Source organism: Diachasma alloeum, unplaced genomic scaffold (assembly GCF_001412515.2).
Source record: "Diachasma alloeum isolate Michigan unplaced genomic scaffold, Dall2.0 Dall_scaffold_01226, whole genome shotgun sequence".
NCBI lineage: Eukaryota > Metazoa > Arthropoda > Insecta > Hymenoptera > Braconidae > Diachasma > Diachasma alloeum.
This window is the reverse complement of record NW_021681335.1, coordinates 40,834-62,524: the sequence shown is the minus strand read 5'-3', so window position 1 is coordinate 62,524 and position 21,691 is coordinate 40,834. Positions and strand designations below refer to the sequence as shown.

The 21,691-nt window shown below is 33.7% G+C and overlaps 2 protein-coding genes across 2 annotated transcripts in view; one reads left to right on the top strand and one right to left on the bottom strand.

Moving 5' to 3' along the window:
• The first annotated feature begins 149 nt into the window (after window positions 1-149).
• LOC107046171 (zinc transporter 1) lies at window positions 150-20,074 on the top strand. The gene is made up of 8 exons (XM_015268692.1): window positions 150-635; window positions 4,846-5,030; window positions 5,109-5,331; window positions 6,680-6,956; window positions 9,370-9,487; window positions 11,399-11,614; window positions 12,316-12,426; window positions 17,319-20,074. The coding sequence occupies exons 2-8, from the start codon at window positions 4,854-4,856 to the stop codon at window positions 17,505-17,507; spliced, it is 1,311 nt and encodes a 436-aa protein (XP_015124178.1). The 5' UTR covers window positions 150-635; window positions 4,846-4,853; the 3' UTR covers window positions 17,508-20,074.
• Window positions 20,035-21,691, bottom strand: part of LOC107046172 (phenoloxidase-activating factor 2) — a 14,447-nt gene continuing 12,790 nt past the window's right edge. Inside the window, exon 6 of the mRNA XM_015268693.1 lies at window positions 20,035-20,386. Within this exon, the coding sequence (XP_015124179.1) occupies window positions 20,219-20,386 (168 nt within the window). The 3' untranslated portion in view covers window positions 20,035-20,218. The remainder of the gene's footprint in view (window positions 20,387-21,691) is intronic.

Sequence of the window (21,691 nt, the reverse complement as noted above, 5' to 3'; positions counted from 1 at the left end):
AAATTGAAAATGAATAATGGAGAAATTCCGTGTAAAATATCCCAGAATAACCGACCATTATTTTGACACAGTCGGTAAAACAGCTGATCTGCCCTTCAAAACCGTAAAAACAAAACGCGTGAATCTTCAAGACTTCAGTGAGCCGTGTCGATGGGTTTTATAACGCATCGTGTATGTACCTCTAGTTTCCACCCAGAAAAAATTTTGCCCGATAGTTTCGTCCTTCTCTCATTTTGAAAAGAAGTAGGGAAAAAAGGGTGGAACAAAACCACACGTTCATATATATTAGTCACCGAGTGACTCTGTGTCCCAGTGTTGGTCGGTTTCTCAGTGCTGACAGTGGTGTTTATTTCCCTCAGAAATAATGAAATAAGTGAAGTGATACGGCAATACAGGCCAAACACGCGGTTACGATTCACACGAGGATAGAACGAATAATAATTACTTCATCAATCATGAGAATAAAATTGATACGTGCCCTGGTGATATTTTATTAATTATATTTGTGCTCGCGAGGGTGACATGACTGTCGTCTGCAGTCGAGTGAAGTTTTTCGTTTCATAGGAAAAACAAAAAAATCGGAGGATTTAATCGAAAAAATTAACTGACGGCATTTTATTGGATTAATCAGAAAGGTGAGATTTTTATCGTTTATCAATATGTTGATTCATTGCTCTATTGATGATTATAAAATTGTTTGAAGATTGTTGGGAGAAAAATTCAGATGTTAAAAATGCTCTCAAGGTTTCCACCGAACTTTTTTTACACTCGGGGAATTCCTCGTCGTTTAGTTCAACCGAGGAAAATATAGCATCTCCTGTTTGTCAAGGTGAATCACAGGAGAATGAACGTTTTTCCCACGATGATTCATAATGTCCTTCGGTGAACGTACTCCGGACGATTTTCTAATTTGATGAGCTGCTTTGTCGGTACATTAACCTACTCAAAAAACCTCTCGGGGTCAATGCAAATGTTTCGATGAGGCAATGACAATTTTGTGCTACAAATAACTCGGCTTTTATTCGAGACTCTTTGTTTAATTTTAGTGGACGTCTCCCTGACAACAGATGTCCAGATAAGACACGTGTAACTAGACTCACGCTTTCATTGATTCCATTGATAAAAGGATAAAAGCAGTGAAATTATTGATTAATTGGAGAGGTTGAGAGTCGTGAATTTGATAAATTCTTTACGACTTTTTTGTTTTTGAGGTGATGATTGATGGGAAATCTTTTGATGACTATTTCCATTAGAATTGTGTGGAGAGAATGAGCGATAAGAACGAGTCAGTAAACCAGGCCAAATGAGTTGTAAATAATGTTGGGTTCTTTGGGCAATTGTTGCGAATGAGTTCGAGAGATTCGAGTGGGTATTCAAACAATGGTGTTGGGGTTGATTAAAATCAAACTTGATTTTAATTGATCTCGTTAGATAGCGAGCGATAAAAATGAATTTAGATTGATTGGAGCCACCGATAGCTCATGCGGAGAGTGAATCGCTCTTGGAGATTACGAAATTTAATTGTATAGGGAATATTGGAGGTATGAGTTTTGTATTGTGGCAATAAAAATGAGCTGTAAAAATATTGAGATTGTATGCACGCATAAAGTTATTGGGAACGATCCAGTTACGGTATCGTGAGGCAGATAGAGAAGTCGTTGGAACACTATTTGAAATGTTTGAACATTGTTAAACAATTTTCTCTTTGGAAGAGTCGTAAAAGTGGAGATAATGTTTTCCTGATTCGTTGGAATGTAATGGAGGTATTGAAATTTTCATGGGCTTTCATTTAGCAGAAAATAATGAATGATGGGAAATCTTTTGAAGATCATTTTCATTGAAAGTGTATTTGGAGAGAATGAGCGATAAGAACGGTCAGTAAAGTTGGCCAATTGAGATTCAAATAATGTTGAACTTTTAGGTAATTATTGGGAATAAGCGCGGAGATTCGAATGGGTTTTCAAGCATTGTTGTTAGGTTGATTAAAATGAAACTTGATTTTAAGTGATCTCAGACAGCAAGTGATAAAAATGAATTTAAATTGATTGGAGCCACTGATGGCTTATGTCGAGAGTGAAATTGGTCGTGGAGAATTGCGATGTATAGAGGATTTTTACAGGATTTTTAAAAGTATGAAAGTCAAACAATCACATGTACAAATGCTTTTCAAGTGCAAAAAATTTTGTACATGATTAAAAAATATTTGCCCACCTCTAGATGTGTTTGAATCGCAAAAAATTGAGATTGTCCGGACAGCTATTGTGCAGGATTGGATTTAGGTATCGTGGGGAAGATAAAAATGTAGTTAAAAAACTATTTGAAATGTTTGAACATTGTTAAACGATTTTCTCTTCAAAAGAGTTGTAAAGGTGGAGATTATGTTTTCCTGATTCCTTGGAATGTAATGGAGATATTGGTATTTTCTTGGGTTTTCTTTTAGCAGAAAATGATGATTGATGGGAAATCTTTTGATGATCATTTTCACTGGAAGTGTATTTGGAGAGAATGAGCGATAAGAAGGAGTCAGTTAAGTCCATTGATTGGAGTCACTGATGGCTTATGTCCAGAGTGGAATTGGTCTTGGAGAATTGTGGGCAATACTGAAAGTATAAATCTTGTAGTGGGACGATAAAAAAACGTAAAAAATTGAGATTGTCCGGACAGCTATTGTGCAGGATTCGATTTAGGTATCGTGGGGAAGATAAAAATGTAGTTAAAAAACTATTTGAAATGTTTGAACATTGTTAAACGATTTTCTCTTTAAAAGAGTTGTAAAGGTGGAGATTATGTTTTCCTGATTCCTTGGAATGTAATGGAGATATTGAAATTTTCTTAGGTTTTCTTTTAGCAGAAAATGATGATTGATGGGAAATCTTTTGATGATCATTTTCACTGGAAGTGTATTTGGAGAGAATGAGCGATAAGAAGGAGTCAGTTAAGTCCATTGATTGGAGTCACTGATGGCTTATGTCCAGAGTGGAATTGGTCTTGGAGAATTGTGGGCAATACTGAAAGTATAAATCTTGTAGTGGGACGATAAAAAAACGTAAAAAATTGAGATTGTCCGGACAAAGCTATTGTAGAAGATTTGATTAGGATATCGTGGGGAAGATAAAAATGTAGTTGAAAAACTATTTGAAATGTTTGAACATTGTTAAACGACCTTATCATCACATGACTCGTAAAAATGGAGATCCGTTTTTTGTGACTTCTCGGAATGAAATAGAGATATAGAAATTTTCATGGGGAGGCGTTTTGAAACAGAACGAGTCATCCATTCCTCTCAGATTGAGAGATACTTATCGGAAAAATACTTGAGAGATAAGTCGACTTATCTGGTTTTAGCACTTTTCCCCTAGAATTAGCGATGATATTCATGAAATATTTGAGACGACTTGGCAATGTCGTAAGGCCAATGGAAATTTAATAAAAAATCCAAAAACATGAATAATAACGGATAATTCGCAGGTGAACAAATTGATTGTCAAAACATGAAAATATTTTTATTTACCATTCAGACATGTTGAGGAATGAAATACAATTGCAGGGGAGATAAAATAATTCGTCACCGAACGTGAGATAACTTTTTTTTTTACCCCGCTCATTACTGCAGTGAGGAAGTGGCCAAAGAGTTTGAACCAACGCATAACGTCTGCTAGCGGTAATTATGGGATTATCTTGTTAATGAGTCTTTGAAAAATTTAGCAAAGGGCTTATTTATTGAGGAATAAATGAAATAAATTGAGCAGTAATTAAGTTTCATTATTTGAGACGAAATAATATCATTTTCACAAGTTGTAATTACGAAACCATTCCAACAGAATCTCTAACAGGATACGTTTTTTCAAATATCTTCAGCTACAAAAAAGGTTTTTCAACCGTTCTTGTTATAACGGCTCATTCTCGATATAAATAACGAAATTGACTCCCTTGTGCAGATAGATCATATCTACAAATTTTAATTAGGGAGTTATCTGGCTACTGTGTAATAGGGAACTTGCATGAAACTCAATTCTTTCTGATTCCCCAATTCATACATTGCTCATCACATATAGATAGTTGAATGGCGAAAATTATGGAGAAATATTGCCTAGATGGCTTATGCTAATTATTTGAAAATCTGTCGTTTTCGAGCCCAATTTCTCGGTTACGACGTCTTGAAGACGATCAGGTAACGCTTCATTGGTCGAGTATGAAGGGAGTGGGGAGTTATCGTCCTCCATTGGCCGAGGCGCACCTCAAGATTGGGTTAGGTCTGCTCGAGTCATTCTGTGATTGGTCCAGCGCTCGACCGCCTGTGTGACGTCATTAGCGATTCCAGAGCATTTAAAGTCTTCGGCTTTTAACAATTATTCATCAATTAATGAGCAATATTTCGCACGTTTGTGAATGAAAAATGAATTATTCAGGTCCCCAACTTGAGATCAGAAAATTGAAGAAAATTCATGCAAGTTTCCTATTTATTTTTTTATTTTTAACGTAATTCGTCGCAAGAAGCTTGTGACTGGCCATCGCCCGAGGGCCTTCAGCCTAGAGTTTCCTATTTCATGAAAATGAAAAAAGTCTACTCATATTTTCTGCTAAAATCAATTTTTTCTGAAATAAAACGTATGAATAACAAATTTTTCAGATTCAAGTCGATGTACTGTATACCCAATGCGTCATTATCGTGATAATGATTGACTTTCTGAGAAATCATTAGAGAAACGTTTCTGTTCATAATTTCTTTTTAGCTTCGGAGGAGGACATTTCCTGCTGCAACCAATGATTCGTGAAATAGATTAATAATCACGAACTATTACGAATTATTCTTCAAATTTAACGCTCATTTTCTCTGATTTTCAGATTGAGAAATGGGGCGTTACACAGGAAAAAAATGTCGCTTATTGACAATGCTGTGGTTAACAGCATTTTTCTTCTTGGTAGAAGTTATCGTTGGTTACCTAACAAATTCAATGGCACTTGTTGCTGATAGTTTTCACATGCTGTCGGATGTAGCAGCTCTGGTAGTTGCATTTCTCTCCGTGAAGGTAATTATTCAATTACTAGTACGCTAAACTCTGCGGGAATACGAGGAAATTTCATGTACCGATAATTGTTTCTTTCAGATGTCGCCGAAGAAATGGTCGAAGAATACTTTCGGCTGGGCTAGAGCTGAAGTCCTGGGGGCACTGGTAAATGCAGTATTTCTGGTTGCTTTATGCTTCAGTATAACCGTGGAAGCTTGTAAAAGATTCATCGAACCAGAGGACATACACAGGCCTGAGTTGCTGATTGGTGTCGGCACTCTTGGGCTTTTTGTCAATCTCATTGGGCTGTGTCTGTTTCATGGTAAACACTGCAACTTGTTTAATTTATTATTATTATTATTCCATAATAATAATCTGATAAAATTTTTAGTCTCCAATTCTCAATTTATTCATTTATTCTATTCATTCTGTCAAAAGACAAGGATAGAAATAGAATTTGTGGGTATTCTTCCATTATTAGAAAATATATATCAATTTTAAAACTTTCCGGGGACAGTGAAAAATTTTTTTTTATTTCTATCCGCTTACGTTCTTTACATTTTTTTTATTTCTTCTCGTTGAAATTAGATCATGAAATTCCAAATTCTTCATATCCTGCCCATATTCGAAGAAAAAACAGTGATTCCAAGTTTCCACCGACAGAAATGAAGAAATACAAATTTTCTCAATTTTCTAGCCGATCATTCCTTTTTAAAAATTTTCCATCTGCAATTCGTGATTTTTGCAATTCATTGCTATTTATGTAATTCTATTCATTCTATCAAAAGACAAGGAAAGGAATTGAATATATAGGCATTCTTCCATTATTCGAAAAGAATATGGATTTTCAAACTTTCCGGAGACATTGAAACATTAATTTTTTTTAGTTCCTCCCACTCACTTTTTTGCATTGTTTAAATTTTTTGTTGCTGAAATATTGATGTCCCTCTCATAGTTGAAGAAAAAAAGTGATTCGAAGTTCCCATCGACATAACAGGACAACAAAATCCGTTTTCTAGCCGATTATTCCTTTTTGATTGTTTTTTCATTTCCTTTCCATAATAATAATTGGAATCCGACAATAAGAATGAGGACTACCGATATCCTTTTATCATATGAATCGCAAAATGTCAAGAGACCTTCTTTGTAGATCGTATAGTCATATTCCTTAAGAAATGTCTCTCGATAAATTCCTCTAAACTTTCCTGTTTCCAAGGTCTTTGTAGAAATTAATCTACATTTTTCAGATTTGGGAAATTTTCTATAAAAGTGATTCTTTAATATTTTCCCCCTAAGGGTTTATTATCGAGATAAGGATGCACTACCAGAAATTTTCACCTTTTCATCTCAGAAAAACATTGTTTTTCACTTGATATCTTTTCGTTCCGAGGAAAATCTCATTTAAAGTCGGGTTTAATATCTCATGAACACTCAGAATTGTTTCCAATAACCAAAATCCCATCCTGTTATCCTCAGGGCACCACCGCAGAGATAGTATACCGAACCGCGAGGAAACTGAGTTTCCTCCAACTTCCTCCCCCATTTCCTGTCACTGCAATTTACCTTCAACTTCCTATGTAGGTCAGAATATCCTTGATGCATTTAAAATTCAAAACGATTGAAGGTGTAGAATATTGTTTTTGTTACAATTAAATTTTTTTTGTTTTTAGAACATGGAAGTTCTCATGGCCATACGCATAGCACCTCACGTAGCCACAACAGGCTCAGCACGTTGGTATGTGATGATAATGAAAATGACGAGGCATATCGACCATCATCACCACCGCCACCACCACCTCCACCGATCAAAAAATCCCATGGACACAGCCATGATCCGAGTCAGATGAACATGCGGGGTGTATTTTTACATGTACTCTCCGATGCTCTTGGCTCCGTTATTGTTATTATTTCAGCTGCGATCGTGCAATTTACTACATGGGAAGGAAGGTGAATATCTTTTGAAAATGGAAGAATTTTTTTGCAATCTTACACTGAGAGAAAAACAAACAAGTTGTCAAAGAAGTCTTGTTTGGGTCAACATAATCGTTAGTTGAAAATTACCAAACAATAGGGGGTACGAGCCTATCCGTTATTAGTATTTTTCTTTTTTTTTCTACCAATTCTGCTGCTAGTAAACTGCCGAATGGATTCGTAGCAATTCCCTGTCCTTATGAAACCGTAAACACATGCTGCAGGGTGGCCACAGGAAGATATTCAATCTTTTAAGGAAATAGATTTATACAAAAGATTAAATATGTCCGAAACTGCTCGGTCGGTTGAGCCCAACCAGAATATCAACCTTCAATATTGTAAGCGCTGTAGTGATACCAAATTTCAACTTGCTATTTTCTTTTTTTCTCAAAACATTGTGCGTACAAGAACGAAAAAAATTAACAAACGAAAAAACGGGAATATCTCGGAAACTTTGTATAAACGGATATATATTTTAATTGATCTAGATAGAAGCCGTCGAGACGAGTATTTCAAATAAAAATTGAAATGCGTCAATTAGTTCGTGGGATATTTGAAGAAATATATTTACACAAAAGGTTGCATATCTCAGGAACCGCTCGGGCGATTGCGCCCATCCCAAATACCAACCTTTAGTATTATACGAGCTAGAACCATACCAAATTTCAACTTGCTATCTCCTTTTTTTCTCAAGTTATAAAACGGCAATATCTCCAAAATGTGTATCAATGAGTCTATATATTCTGATTGACTTACATAGAGACCATCGAGACGAGTATTTTGAAAAAAAATTGAAATCGGTGCAGTAGTTTTGAGATATTGAGGAAAAACGAAATTTAAACAACTTGTTATACCTCAGGAACTACTGGACCGATCGGGCTGCAACAACGCACCAAAGTTTAGCTCAATAATAATTACGATGAACCAAAATTTCAAATCTTCATCTACAAATTTCATCGTATTTATGTTGAATTTTCTAAAAATTAATCACCAAAAACCCAAGTTGTTGGATACACACATACAGACATGACCCTAAAAACATCATTTCTTCACGTTTCATAACATTTTAGACCATTTGCAATCAAAATTAGTAAATTGAAAAATCGGTCAAAAAGCAAAAAATGATTGGTTCGAATTTAAAAGGATCAAACATGAATAATTGCTCTGCTTTAAAAAACAACGAAATATTTGGCTCAAGAAGCGGATCATTCATACAAGACGCTGCCTTTTCAGGATAAAAATATCTTATATAGAGGGAAGTTTATCAAGAAGTGGTTTGTCCCAAAGTTACAAGACTGCTGTCATATAATTATTATTATTTTATTTAAGAATTCATTTTTTGTCTGTGATTATTGAATAGCCGAAACGACAAACTACTATCCCTCGTTTCATATAAAACAAGCATTGGCCGGGAGAAAAATACGTATGGGAGCATTGGATAACGAAAAAGTAGTGCTAGAAATTACATTTCTTGCTTGCACAGAGGATAAACATTTTTTCGAAAAGACTAAATCTACTTTTGCAATAAAAATTTTCAATTTGGGCGCACATTTTGCATGGTTGGCACAAACAAAATCCTTTTTTGATCGTCTTTAACAGACGATTTTTTTAGCACAAGTAAGACTTGTTTGAAAACTCTGATGTTTTTCTCTCAGCGTATAAAACAGGTTTAGAATAAAATCGCGAACTTATTTAACTTAGAATTAGTATCAATTGTCGATTGTTGAATCATCTCGGTAATAAGTGTGGCTAGAACGAATCGTCCAAAAAACATGTCGCGTGAAAAATTGCAAGAACCACAAGAAACGTCCTTTAACATTTCGTCGTGGAATGATTTATTTCCGTGATAATTGCGGTATACACCACAAATTCTCTTCAAGTTCGAAATTGATCAAGGATTGAGAACACAAAAAAGTCAATGTCAGATACCATTACACGTTTATGTCCCTTATCTAACGAGATCCTTAGAACCTTAGGGGACACTGGAGGACCTTGGCAAGATCCCTAGATCTCACTGAAATCTACCAAGAGGAATTATCAAGAGAACTTTGTTGTGTAGAATTCTCTCATCGACGAAAAAGGTTTCTGGACGTTTCTGGATACAACTTATCAATTAGCATATTCTGGATAAATTAATTACTATTTCATATCCCACCTGCATCGTTTTATCAACTGACTGTTGAATCCTTCGATTCTTTTCTAGAAATTACGATTTTATTATTGGTTTGTTTAGTACGTTTCCAAGAATAGAAAATATTATTGTCTTTCATGACATCCGTACTATGAATTACAGCGCATGTGTCAATGTTACATAAATGTTGGTCAATTTTTATGATTGTGGTTTTTGTTTTCAAGAAAAACATGTTATGGAAATTTCATTTTATTTCAGCCGACATATCGATCCAGCATTATCCCTGATTCTCGTGCTTCTTATTCTACGCTCTGTCTGGCCACTGCTGCAGGAATCGGCTTTGATCTTACTCCAGACAGTGCCAACTCATATTCAAGTAATTTTTTTTGTGCTATATATCCGTCTTTCCAGGAATAACTCTTTATTGATCAAAACCCTCACTTTTATTACTAGGAGAGATGAAAGGGATACCTCCTGCTTACATTGTTAGCGTGGAATGCATCACTGTTCATGTGGAATACAAGAATTCTTGTTTATTTTTCCATTTCATTTGAATTTTATCGTTGCATCACTTCAAGAAATACCTCTCAAATATTCGTAGTAAGAAGCAAAAATTTTGCATTCAATTTTTTTTAAGGAATTTATATTCCATTCTTTCAGTAAATAGTTTTCATTTTTTATTCTGCATGCAAATTTTGTGCAATTCAGGAATTTTTAGTAGAAGATGGGATTAGGTGTTTTCTACTGTTTATTTTGCAAATTTATGGCCCCCAATTCGTGTGCCATAAATTTATGGCATAAATTTATCGCATACGAATTGGGGACATTAATTGGCAAAATCAGCTATACAGATAAACTGTTTCCTCCCGCAGATATTTATGAATTGATGTGGAGTCTGGATTGTTTTGGGCCAGTTTTCGTGCACATATCATAACAACTGCACTTTTAGAAAGTTTTTTTGTATTTATTAAATATCTACATTTGAACTTTTTAGGTTCTGAATTTGAATTGAATTTAGAATAGAATAATTCATGGAATTTCTCATTAAATTTGGACACTTGGTAAAATTATTCATGAAAAATAACCATTGGCATTCCAATGACAATTTGAATCCTCAACATCAACTAAATTTTTACCACTTGCAGTAATTTTTATTGTCGCATGGACTTTACAAGTCGAGATTTATGTTGTGGAGAAAATTTCGACCGAATTTTTTAACCTGCTTCATAGTTATTGAACTCTGCAGTCATTAACTGATTCGAGGTGATAAAATCTATGTTGTCCAAATGATGGAAAATTGATCTAGTTATCTGGATTAAGCATTTTGGATGTTCCATCATTCGGACATCATAGATTTCATCACCCCGAATCAGCTAATGACCGGAGAGGCCGATAACTACGAAACAATGTAAAGATTTATAAAAAAATTTTCGAAAAATTCGCACGTACTTCCGGACATACATACACACATATGCTAAAAACATCATATCTTCACGTTTCATGAAATTCTACGTCATTTCCAGGTAAAATTCGAAGATCGTCAAAATTAAGGATTACAAAGCTTCTGTTCGGAAGTAAAAATTGCAATTTCATTGAATATTCCCTAAATTAATTGATTTATCAGTATCAACGGATGTGGTAATTTCATGTGAATTAGTCGTAGATAAAAATTTAAAATTTTTTATGCCACTCATGCCTGAAACCGGCTGGATTACGCACTCGACGCTTCGCGTCTCGTGTCTAATTCAGCCGGTTTCAGGCTTCGTGACATAAAATTTTGTTCAATACTTGTTGGGAAATTTCGTCCTTAACGTGTGTGGTTACATCAGTCGCCTTCGGCTCATGCTGTAAACCCCACACACGTTAAAGACGATATTTCCCCACATGTACTGAAATATACTATTTCCTCGAAGTATCAGGAGTAATTTTTGTAGCAATAAATTTCAGTATAAAGATATGAGTGTTTTCATCGATGAATTTTCTTAAATCCCTTCCTTCCAAAAATATTTCTGAAAAAAGACAAAAATCCATCAGAATATCATAGAAAATATTTCACACACTAGGAAGTTTAGATGAAAATATCAGAGAACCTTTCTTGGAATCCATGAAAGTTTTCTACAAAAAAAAATCACTATTATTTTTTCAAAATCACTTCCTTAGAAAAATTTTTGCAAAAGAAGAGATCCATCTCCTAGTATTTGCGACTGCATTGAATCTGTCGTAAACTCTACTATTCCTTTTTTTCCTTATTTCAGATATTCAAATTTCTTCTATTTTTAAATTCAAGGTAGATGCAATTCAGCAACGTCTGCTAGAAAGTATCGATGGGGTCCTCGCAGTTCATGAATTTCACGTATGGCAACTTGCTGGCGATCGTATCATCGCTTCAGCTCACATCCGCTGTCGTAATCTCTCCGAATATATGAAAATTGCCGAACAAGTGAAAGAGTTCTTTCATAACGAGGGTATCCACTCCACCACTATTCAGCCTGAATTTATTGAGGTATTTTTCATTTCCCCGAATTTTCGATTTTAAGGGGAGACTACTATGAGATTTACAAGTCGCGGGCTATTGGAATGAGATTTCTCATACATTGAAGATCGATTATATACCTCTAAAAACAAATATTAAGGGCCCAAAAATGAATTGCTTATTGTTCATTTGTCCCGCAGACATTTAAAATGTTGAAAATAGTCCAGGGCCTCCAATTTTTGAGTTACAGAGGCGTTTCTTAATTTTTGAAAAAAAGTGTGCAATAATAATTATGAGTTAGTTTTTTTGAAATTCGAATCGTACGCGGCTAATTTCTTTTTTTTTATAAAAAAAAATTCACCATTCATGTAAAATAGCCAGAAAAATGTTTCTAAAAAAATCAAGACTATATTTTCAATATTTTAAGGGTAATTTTTCTGGCTACTTTACATGAGTGACGCAATTTTTTGTATAAAAAAATGAAATTAGCTGTGTAGGAGTTAAATTGAATAAAAAAATTGGTGTCTCTCGACCATTTTTAACATTTCAAGGGTCTGCGGGGCAAACAAACAATAAACAATTAATTTGCTTACACTAATTATTCGGCTTTAGGCATATATAAACGATCTTCCATGCATGAGAAATGTCACCACATAGCCCATGACTTCTAAAACTCATAGTAGTCCCCTTAATTACTGATGAAATTAATTAGGCAATTTTTTATTCTTTAGTACAACACAAATAGTGAAATCAAGGAGACGCCAACTGAGGACTGTGTACTTGATTGCCCTAAAACGGATAAACCGTGTAATCATGCAACTTGTTGTGGGCCTTCTAAACAGGTAACTAATATTTTTGTATTCAGTTTTCTTATTTTTTCTCCTTTCTTCTGATAAATGATCCTTTCAATCCTATAAAATTATGCAACATTCAATGTAACTAACGAATGGAATGAAATGAGTGAGGAAAGATTCAAACTTTAAAATACCTTTAAAAAGAAAAAATTGAGAAATAGCAACAAATTTTTTAATAAATTCCATGGGTTATTTAAAAGGCCTTTTAACATTCCTCATGATGGCTTTTTATTTTTTCAATAATGATAAAAATAAGAAGCATTTAATTCTTCCAATTAATCGTCCTTAAATAATTGTTGAATTTTCTCGTTATTATCAGTTACTAACAAAGATTGTTTCAGAGATTTTTTCTGTAGAGAATTAAAACCAATTATTTCTGAGATAATTCTCTAATTGTTGAAACCTTCCAGTTTAATTCAGCCTTTTTCCACAAAATTTCGGTAATAAATTTCGAATTCAATAAAAATTTCAAAGCATTCTTTCCATCATTAACTTCATTTGAAATTAAATATTGCATAATTTTCGTCAATCTGAATGGCGATGAATGAGAGATATGTTCAGAACAAATTTACAGATTATTTTGTAAATAATATCTTTGGAAGAAAGGGCTCTAGGAAAATTCATCAAAAGACTTTTGCGCCAAGGATTTCATCAATTATAAACGATCTTTTGATATTTTCCTGTGAATCTATCAGTTCCAGAGGTATTATCAGAATAATCTCGATGAAATGGGGCATTGCTCCCGAAAAAAGTATCTCCTTGAAAATTTTCAGTAAAAACTTCTCCCCCTAAATTTCTGCAATACAAATGTTTTCTCATTTTTTCTCCTTTTCTCATTACTTCCGAAGTGCTCCAATCAGAATTTATAAATAGATAATCTGCAATGACACCTTTAAGGATATTCAAGTACTTTGGCGATATTTTTACTAGTGAAATCCTTTTCTACTTTTGTAGTGAAACATCAGAGTTTTCATTTGAGCCCCATTTGACCCAAAATTTCTGGAAATTTTACAATGATTTTATTATTTAAACTTTGTAGGTCTTAATTTTAATCTCGATATTAAACCGTTACAAAACATATTAAAAATCTACAAAAAATTAGAAAGTTTAATTTTGGAGGAACATTGATAAAGCAATTTAAAAATTGCAATATTTGAAAATTATTAGCATTGGCTATAAATAATTTATAAGCAATCGATTTTCCACCATAAAAATCATTTATTCGGAATCGTAAAAAATTCATATTCAGAATTTTACCAGAAATCGACTTCACGCTGGAAAAAATTGGGTTTCTGAAAGATTAAACAATTTCGATTATTTATTTAGAAATAACGAATGTTTAAAAAAATAATAATTCTGTGCAAAGGATAATTTGAATGACGCTGAATACTCATGATTTTGTTTTCAAATTTTTCTCAAGCAATTCAATTAACAATTGAAGAAAAATTACGTGTCTCAAGAAAATGTTTCAGATATTAGAAATTTTTTTTCACTGTGTAATGGCTGGTCAGTCGTAATTTTTCTCCGTAGCCAATGCCTGTCACATCGTTAGTTGCCATGATAAATTATCCATTTACAATTTCTTCTCTGTCGGACTTATTGCTTGATCTTTATTAAAAATGCTCTTTGAAAATGTTCACTTTTTTCTACTTTTTTTTTTATTGTGTAATCATAATTTTTGGGGACACCTACGTGATGTAAAATTCAGTGGAAATTATGATATATTTTAGATTATGAAGATGGAAAAACAATCTAGATAACCCTCGAAAAATAATCCGTCTGGGCTTTAAATAGAATATTTTGGGAATAAGAAACAAGAAAAGGTTGCTGAGAATTCATCCTTGCAGATATAAATTCTCTGCCACAGTTATTGTTTTTTTTTCTGAGCTCTATGCGTATACGAATCAGGAGCTCATGATAATGACCAAATATTCCACGGTAAATTAAAAAATAACGTGAGGATCATTACAAATTTTAATCATTAGACTTGAGATTTTTTTCACGCCACTAATTGAAAATAATTTTAATTTAAATCCGTAGACTTGAGAAATTTTCGGGACGGAATTTTCATAAAAGAAATTTGGTACGAGAAATTTTTAAGGAGGAATTTTTTCAGGAGAACTATAACCCGGATATCAATGGAATTGCTGAATCTATCTCCTGTTCTCTATACCTTCGATGTAGTTATTGTTCGCAATTTCCTTTCTAAGAAAAAATGACTCCATCTCTTTTATCTCCGGCAGTACTATTTGAACAGAAGCGACTCTCCCTCCTCTCGTTCCCAGTGTCTAGGACGTTGTCTGGCCGGTATTAAATCAGAGTCAAGTACAATAATAGGTAATTGGTAATTGGGGCATCCTCAATACCACAAGTAATTACGTACTGAACAACTGGGCCTGATCAAAGACACAACAAAAGAACAGTTATCACAATCTCACGGAAATGAAGTATCGGGAAGTGTCGAATTATTGAATTGAAAATTTAAAACGACTAAAAAAACGATTGCATAAAGTCGAAATTGTTTGAGACTTTTTCATGGATTTTTTATCGAAATGATTGACTATTAAACCAGGCAATGAACTTGTTACAAAATGATTTTTGTTCCATCATTTCAGTAATAAAACAATGATAAACACAGTTTGATTGAAATTGATCGCACGCATTCAGAGTCAGCATTAATAGGTCAGTGAAATATTCCGATGGTGAATCAACTGGTGGTAACGAATGATTACGAAATCAGAACGTGATACTCACTGTATTTTTATTACAATGGAAATGTCGAACAATTATGAAACAAATTTATTTCCCATCAGGAAGTTGAAATGTCGTAATTGTTATCAAAGAGTTGCGGGGCACAATGTCATAGAAATACAATTAATTACAGAGTTGACCTGATTACATCTCCGATTCGTTAGTGGCATTCTGGATTTTGTCAAAGAAAATATGTTACCTTAAGCATTTACTTGGATTGTGAATTCTACACGGAAATTTTTTTAATGTTTTAATGATATTATTCGCATGCTTTTTCCTTAGAAATCCGATTTTTTATATCAAAATAGTGTTCGATCGCTCAAATTGAGATTTTTTATTTGTTGCAACTGAAGATTCAGCTTCAAAAGAATCCCCAGCGTAAATTTAAATTTTTATTGAAATAGTTTGTTGAACATGATCGCCAATTTTGGCGCAAAAACTATTACATATAAGGTATTCCATGTCAAATGATTCAACAGCTGACCCTCACCCTTTTGAACATTGATCTCGATTTTTTTTTAAGATTGGGGGGCTAGAAAAACTGTCTCTCAATTTTTTTCAGATTTTTTCAACTGCCCATTTCGAAATTCAGATTTTTTCTTAGTTTTTTCATTTTTTTTTTCAATAATTCGGGTTTTATTCAGCCGATTTTAATTTATGATGGCTCAAAAATTTTCATGTTCTACCATCTATAAGAAGGTTTTGAGTAATTTTTTTTCAATCCCTAGGTGCTCATAGTACCGAATCAAAAAAAAAATTAAAAACTCGAATTTTCAAAATTATGTCACCTTTTATTGATCTCATCTTTTTCTCAGTAACTTTTATGATCAAAACAAGTATTTTGAGCCGTCATACAAGTTGGGTTTCGTCCCGAATCTATTTTATTTTTTATTTTGTTCTTCTCTAAATTCCGCGAATTTGGTCAAAACAAGCCAAAACGATTTCGATTATGTATCAAAAAAATATGTAACATATAAGTAACCATTTAAATTTACTTCGTACTGTTTAAGTCAATCAACGCCATTTTGGGGTATTCTGATCAAATTCGTGAAATTTCGAGGAGAAAAATTTGAAAATAAAATAGATCTAGAACTTGTATGATGGTTCAAAATACTTGTTTTGATTATGAAGGATACTGAAAAAAAGACGAGAAAAATAAAACGTGACATAACTGTGAAAATTCTAGTTTTTCAACTTTTTTTTTTTGAAACTTCGGTATTATGGGCACCTAGGGATTGAAGAAAAAAAATACTCAAAATATTCTTACAGATGGTAGAAAATCGAAAATTTTGACGTGTCATAAATCAAAATCGGATGAAAAGAACTGGAGTTATTGAAAAAAAAACAAAAAAACAATGAAAAATTCATATCTCCGAAATCGGGTGTTAATAAAATCTGAAAAAATAGAGAGATAGTTCTTCTAGTTCTCCAATCGTAGAAAAAATCTATATTAATTTCCAAGCGGGTGAGAGTCAGCCGTTGACTTATTCGACATGGAGTAGCTCATATAAAGTTATAATTCATAAATGACGTTTATAAATGATATTCAAATAAAACAAAATTTTTTAATATTAACAGAAATTTTGATAAACGAATAAATTTGAAAATGCATTTCCTCTCCCATTTTTCATAATTAATAAGCGAAGATTAGTAATCATATTCAAAAAACTATTTTAAAAATCTATCCGTCGAGAATTTTTTCCAAGTTGACTGTTCGGTTAAGAAAAATTGAAATCTCATTTTTACCTACAAAATCAGATTGCTGAGTCATAATCAGGCGAAAAAGACTACTTTTAAGGATTTTTCCGCAAAAACGGAGATTTTTTTTTCCAAGGTAAACCCTCCCTCAAGAATTTGTGGGAAATATTCATTTCCTTCCCTAATTCAGAAACCCTTGGGAAAAATAATGAAAAAGTCTTATAAATACTATTGATAATAATATTCATTTGTGCTATAAAAAATGATGAATTATACGTGAATTCGCTAAAAGTGGCCAAAAATTTCATGACTCTAAAATGAAAAAACCTACTGAAAGTTGCAAATGTCATATATGTTGATGTGAAACACTTCATTGCTCTCCAGAAAAAATAGAAAGAAATGAATTAATAATTTTTTTAATTCAACAATAGGGACGTGAAACTCCATCGCCCGGTGAGACTCCCTACATGTGCCGACAGCGTAACAGCCTGGCACGTTCAACAATATCAATCGGTGCTGACCAGCATGAAGTTAATGAAATGGAACGTGGCCACTTACTATCACCGCCTCCGTCCCACCACTCCGTCCAACTGACCCATCAGAACAGCCCGAAGATCTAAAATTCGCTCATCAATCTAAAATTAAATACACAAAACAAATGAAACAAATCACAAAAATCGAGTGACAGAAAATCTAAATAAATTAAGAACTGAATGGATGCCGAGTGATTCCGTGTGTGAGGACGTTTTGAATGGGGGAGAATAAAAATAAAAAAGAATGCCTACTTCCGTTCCAGGCGAGTGCAAAAGACAAGTCAAATTAGTGAAAATTGTACAAAATGCAATAAATTTATATTTCTTTTTTGCACTCACCTCCATTGCTCCGAGGGAGTCATTATTTTTGCTTTCGACTCATTGTGATTAGGAAAAATGTAGACTAGATTTTATTACATTTTTCTCACTCATTGCTGCAGTGAAATGATAAAAACGAGATTGGCCCAAAAACCGTCTTTACTATTTCGTGAATATCTCCGAAACTATTAGATTTGTAAAAAAATATCAGAGGACCGTTCTCGTAGTTCTTAAAATTCCCCGCAATACACATTTTGTGACATTTTTCGATAAACCCCTTAGTTTCGAACATATTCGAGAAATAGTGAACGCGTGCATTTTGAACTCGTCTCTTTTTACCAATTCATGACTGATTTGTATTCTCACGCTGCTGGGTGATGTATTTAGTTATACTATTGTACAGAAAAATGTTTATTTCTAGATTATCAAATGGTCTTCGTGTACGAGAGTACACACTCGTAGTTTAATTAACACTTTGACAGGGGTTTTTCATAACATAAAAGAAACTTGTCTGTACGTTGACTGCCAAAGGCGTTTAAGTACCAAATTTTATGAGAACGGATATTGAATTTTTTTACCATTAACATTTTGTGGATTAAAGCTATTGCTCTACGGAGTTTATCGTCACATATTAGTGATATGATATTACGTTTCGATTTATTTTTCTTCTTATTGTATTTCTATTTTTACAAATTCATTATAATCTGTAATTTCTCGAACAAATTAATGATTTTTCATTATGAAAAATAATGAGCGATTGAGGTAGGAAATTTCTTGGAGTATCGTAATTATTCTAAATACAGAATTAATGGTTTAATGCTTTATAGAGAAAATTTATATTATTTCATAATAAGATGTTTGATTGCTTCGATTTTTATAAATTTCAGTATTTTCATTTACCGATGTAATTTGCATTCGCAGCTAACGAGTTTATTTCGTACACAAGTGGAATTGAATATTTGTTGGAGTTAATGAATAAAATCAATCCACTCGAAAGAATTTATTAGTTTATCAGAGACAGAGAGAGAAGGTCTTGATTTTTTAACAAATTAATTTTATAGTTTTCAGTGACTCTTTTTCATATGACAGGCATTAACCAGATAATTAATGATCAAATATAGCTTAATTCACTTTAAATCATCCACGATTTTTATAGAAATGCAACATAAAACGTGAGGAGATCTATGATGGGGGGAGGGTAAAACGATCTGACTTATTATTATCCATGTCTAATTTTTAATCGTTTAATTATCTCGGTAGTGGCTGTTTTTACGATTAAATGTAAAAAAAACCTGAAAGACAATTTCCTATCGAATACGTCTCCTGCCATTTTCTCCCAAAGTAGCTAATTTCCGAGATAATTAAGTAATTGACTAAATTTTTGTGTTTGACTTGACTCGTTTTACCACTTAATCACTGAGATAGTCTCCCTAAGCAAGATATATTTTGTAAAATTTTTTAAGTAGCTAAAACTGAAGTGAGCATACACTTAAAAAAGTACGAAAAATCTTCAGAGCAATGATGCAAAGACTAAAACGTAGCAAAATGGTGAAAGGGAATGATTTTCAAAAAATCGTACAGATTATTCCTCGAATATCTTTGAAACTAGTGGATTTATCGAAAAATGTTAATGGAACTTTTTTGCATCGAATGTAAAATTTTTTCCTCCGCAAAAAAGGTCTCTTGACATTTTTTCTAATCCCCTTTTCTCCGAAGATATTTGGGAAATAATCTGTCATATTTTTCGAATGATTCCCCATTTTTCACCACTTGACTACTGAACTATAACTCTACCTCCTTGATTAGAGAACAAAATAAAATACTGTATGATAATTCAATTAGCAATACTGCCAAATTATAAAATTGATCATGAGAAAATTGAAGAAATATTTCGCACAGTCTCAAACATTTTTCCGGCAACATTTGCTTACGCCAAGTATTAAAAAAGAAAGATTTAATTGAAAGAATGAGAAGAAGATTTATTAATTATTGATGAGAAATTGTAACGTGATGTTAACAATGAGGACAAAAGAATTCATCGTTCCCTAGAGTAAACTATATTTGTATATGCTGAAAAGAAAAAATCTTGTATCAATGCAGGAGTGATATATGTCGTTGAAAGAGACTAGAAGGAAAATCAAGAAAACTTGTCGTTAGGGTTAAATAAAAAATATTCTCATTTCTTTATTCACAAGGAAATGGGAGAGATGAATCATTAGGATAAATTTTACTGTAAATAGCAATGAAAGAAAATGAGAGAAAAAGATGAAGAGTATTTATAAGCCAATGTTATGAGTAACTTGGAGAAAATATAAATTTTATTCGTCAGTCCTTAATTGGTGTTTCTAATTTTCGGGTGGTTGTTCAGTAGATTTGTTACATATAAAAATAATTCGTCGTCAATGATTAGTTTGCTTGTCATTTTTCACTGACTAGTGAGTATCCTTGTTAGTTTAAATACGAGTTTTAGGTGATTTTGTTTAGCCCATAGATGCCATTTGTTGATTTATCCATGCGACATAGTTGTTGACGTTGACGTAAACACCGGGAATTCCGGATGATGCGCAACCTATGCCCCATGCAACGAGGCCAATTACTTGGAACTGTTGAGTGGCGGTTTGACAGACCAGGGGGGCCCCACCGTCTCCCTGAAATCACGGATGTTCGTGTCATGCCAATCAGATAAATTATAGAGAGAGTTGTTTTGTTTTCTCTTCCGAATTTCGAGAGAAATTACGAAACTATTCGACATGAGTCTTTGAAGGATATCTCGCAATTTTGTTTACTAATTTTAATCCTCCTGGCTCTCGTTACCCCCGTGAGAATAGGCCACGAGGGGCTAAACTAGGGATGTGAAATGACCGTCATTTTTCAATACGGTCAGGTCAGGCAAAATTGACCGCTTTCTGACCATTTTCTGACACCGAGATAATTCCCCATGCAAAATGACCGCCATGAACAATTTTTTCGGTCAGATTTTTGGTTATTTTATTTCATTAGTTAGGAATTGAATCGCATTTCATAATTTAAAGTTAATGTTTATTGGAACGAATTCCAAAACAATCATAAATTCGATACTCGAGATCACTCATCATGATAAACTCATGAACTTAATAAACGTCAATAAAATTAATTAAATATATATTTCGGTATATATTGTTTTTGATGAAAAACTTCATATTAAATTAGGAGGATGCTGGATGAGGCTCGTCTTCAGACCTTCTTTCCTCAATTGTCATAATTGCCACCGGCTCCCTCATCTAGCTGGCTCAGCTCTTCACCTGAATTGCTTGCTGAACGAATTTAGTTATCTAGTGTCGTATAGACCCCTAGTGGCGACGTAGGGTCCCTATGACCGCCTGCAACCTTGCCGACACCGAGTAACCGAATAAAAATTTCTGTGTCATCTGTATAGATGAGAATTGACCGTCAGAATTGAATCGGTCATTTTTCGAATTCCTGACCGAACCATCAGATTTATGGACATGGTAACTACCCGTCATGACCGCGGTAATTGACCGTAATTTGACCGGTCATTTTTGTCACACATCCCTAGGCTGAACCCCATAAGACTTCTTCTTATTTTACTTTATCCATGTAATCAAACTATTGCCTTTATTTTATTCGATTCACTCAAAAAGGATTGAATGGATTTTATGATTTTCCCGACAAAAAATTATTTATGCCACTCATGCCTGAAACCGGCTGGATTACACACTCGACGCTTCGCGTCTCGTGTCTAATGCAGCCGGTTTCAGGCTTCGTGACATAAATAGTATATTTCGTCACTAGGCCGAAAGTTTTTTTTGGCCATATGACGAACAGTATTTTTTGTTATGACGGCCGTAGGCAGAGATTCACGGACGCGGAGCGGAGCGTCCGTGAAGCGCTGCCTCACGGCCGGAATGACAAAAAATTTTGTTCAGTACTTGTGGGGAAATTTCGTCCTTAAC

Excerpts from the sequence above, each read along its gene's own strand:
- LOC107046171 (XM_015268692.1), top strand. The coding sequence starts at position 4,854 with ATGGGGCGTTACACAGGAAAAAAATGTCGCTTATTGACAATGCTGTGG. Across the intron at positions 6,957-9,369 it reads TTTACTACATGGGAAGGAAG|CCGACATATCGATCCAGCAT; the intron begins GTGAATATCTTT and ends ATTTTATTTCAG. Across the intron at positions 12,427-17,318 it reads GTTGTGGGCCTTCTAAACAG|GGACGTGAAACTCCATCGCC; the intron begins GTAACTAATATT and ends ATTCAACAATAG.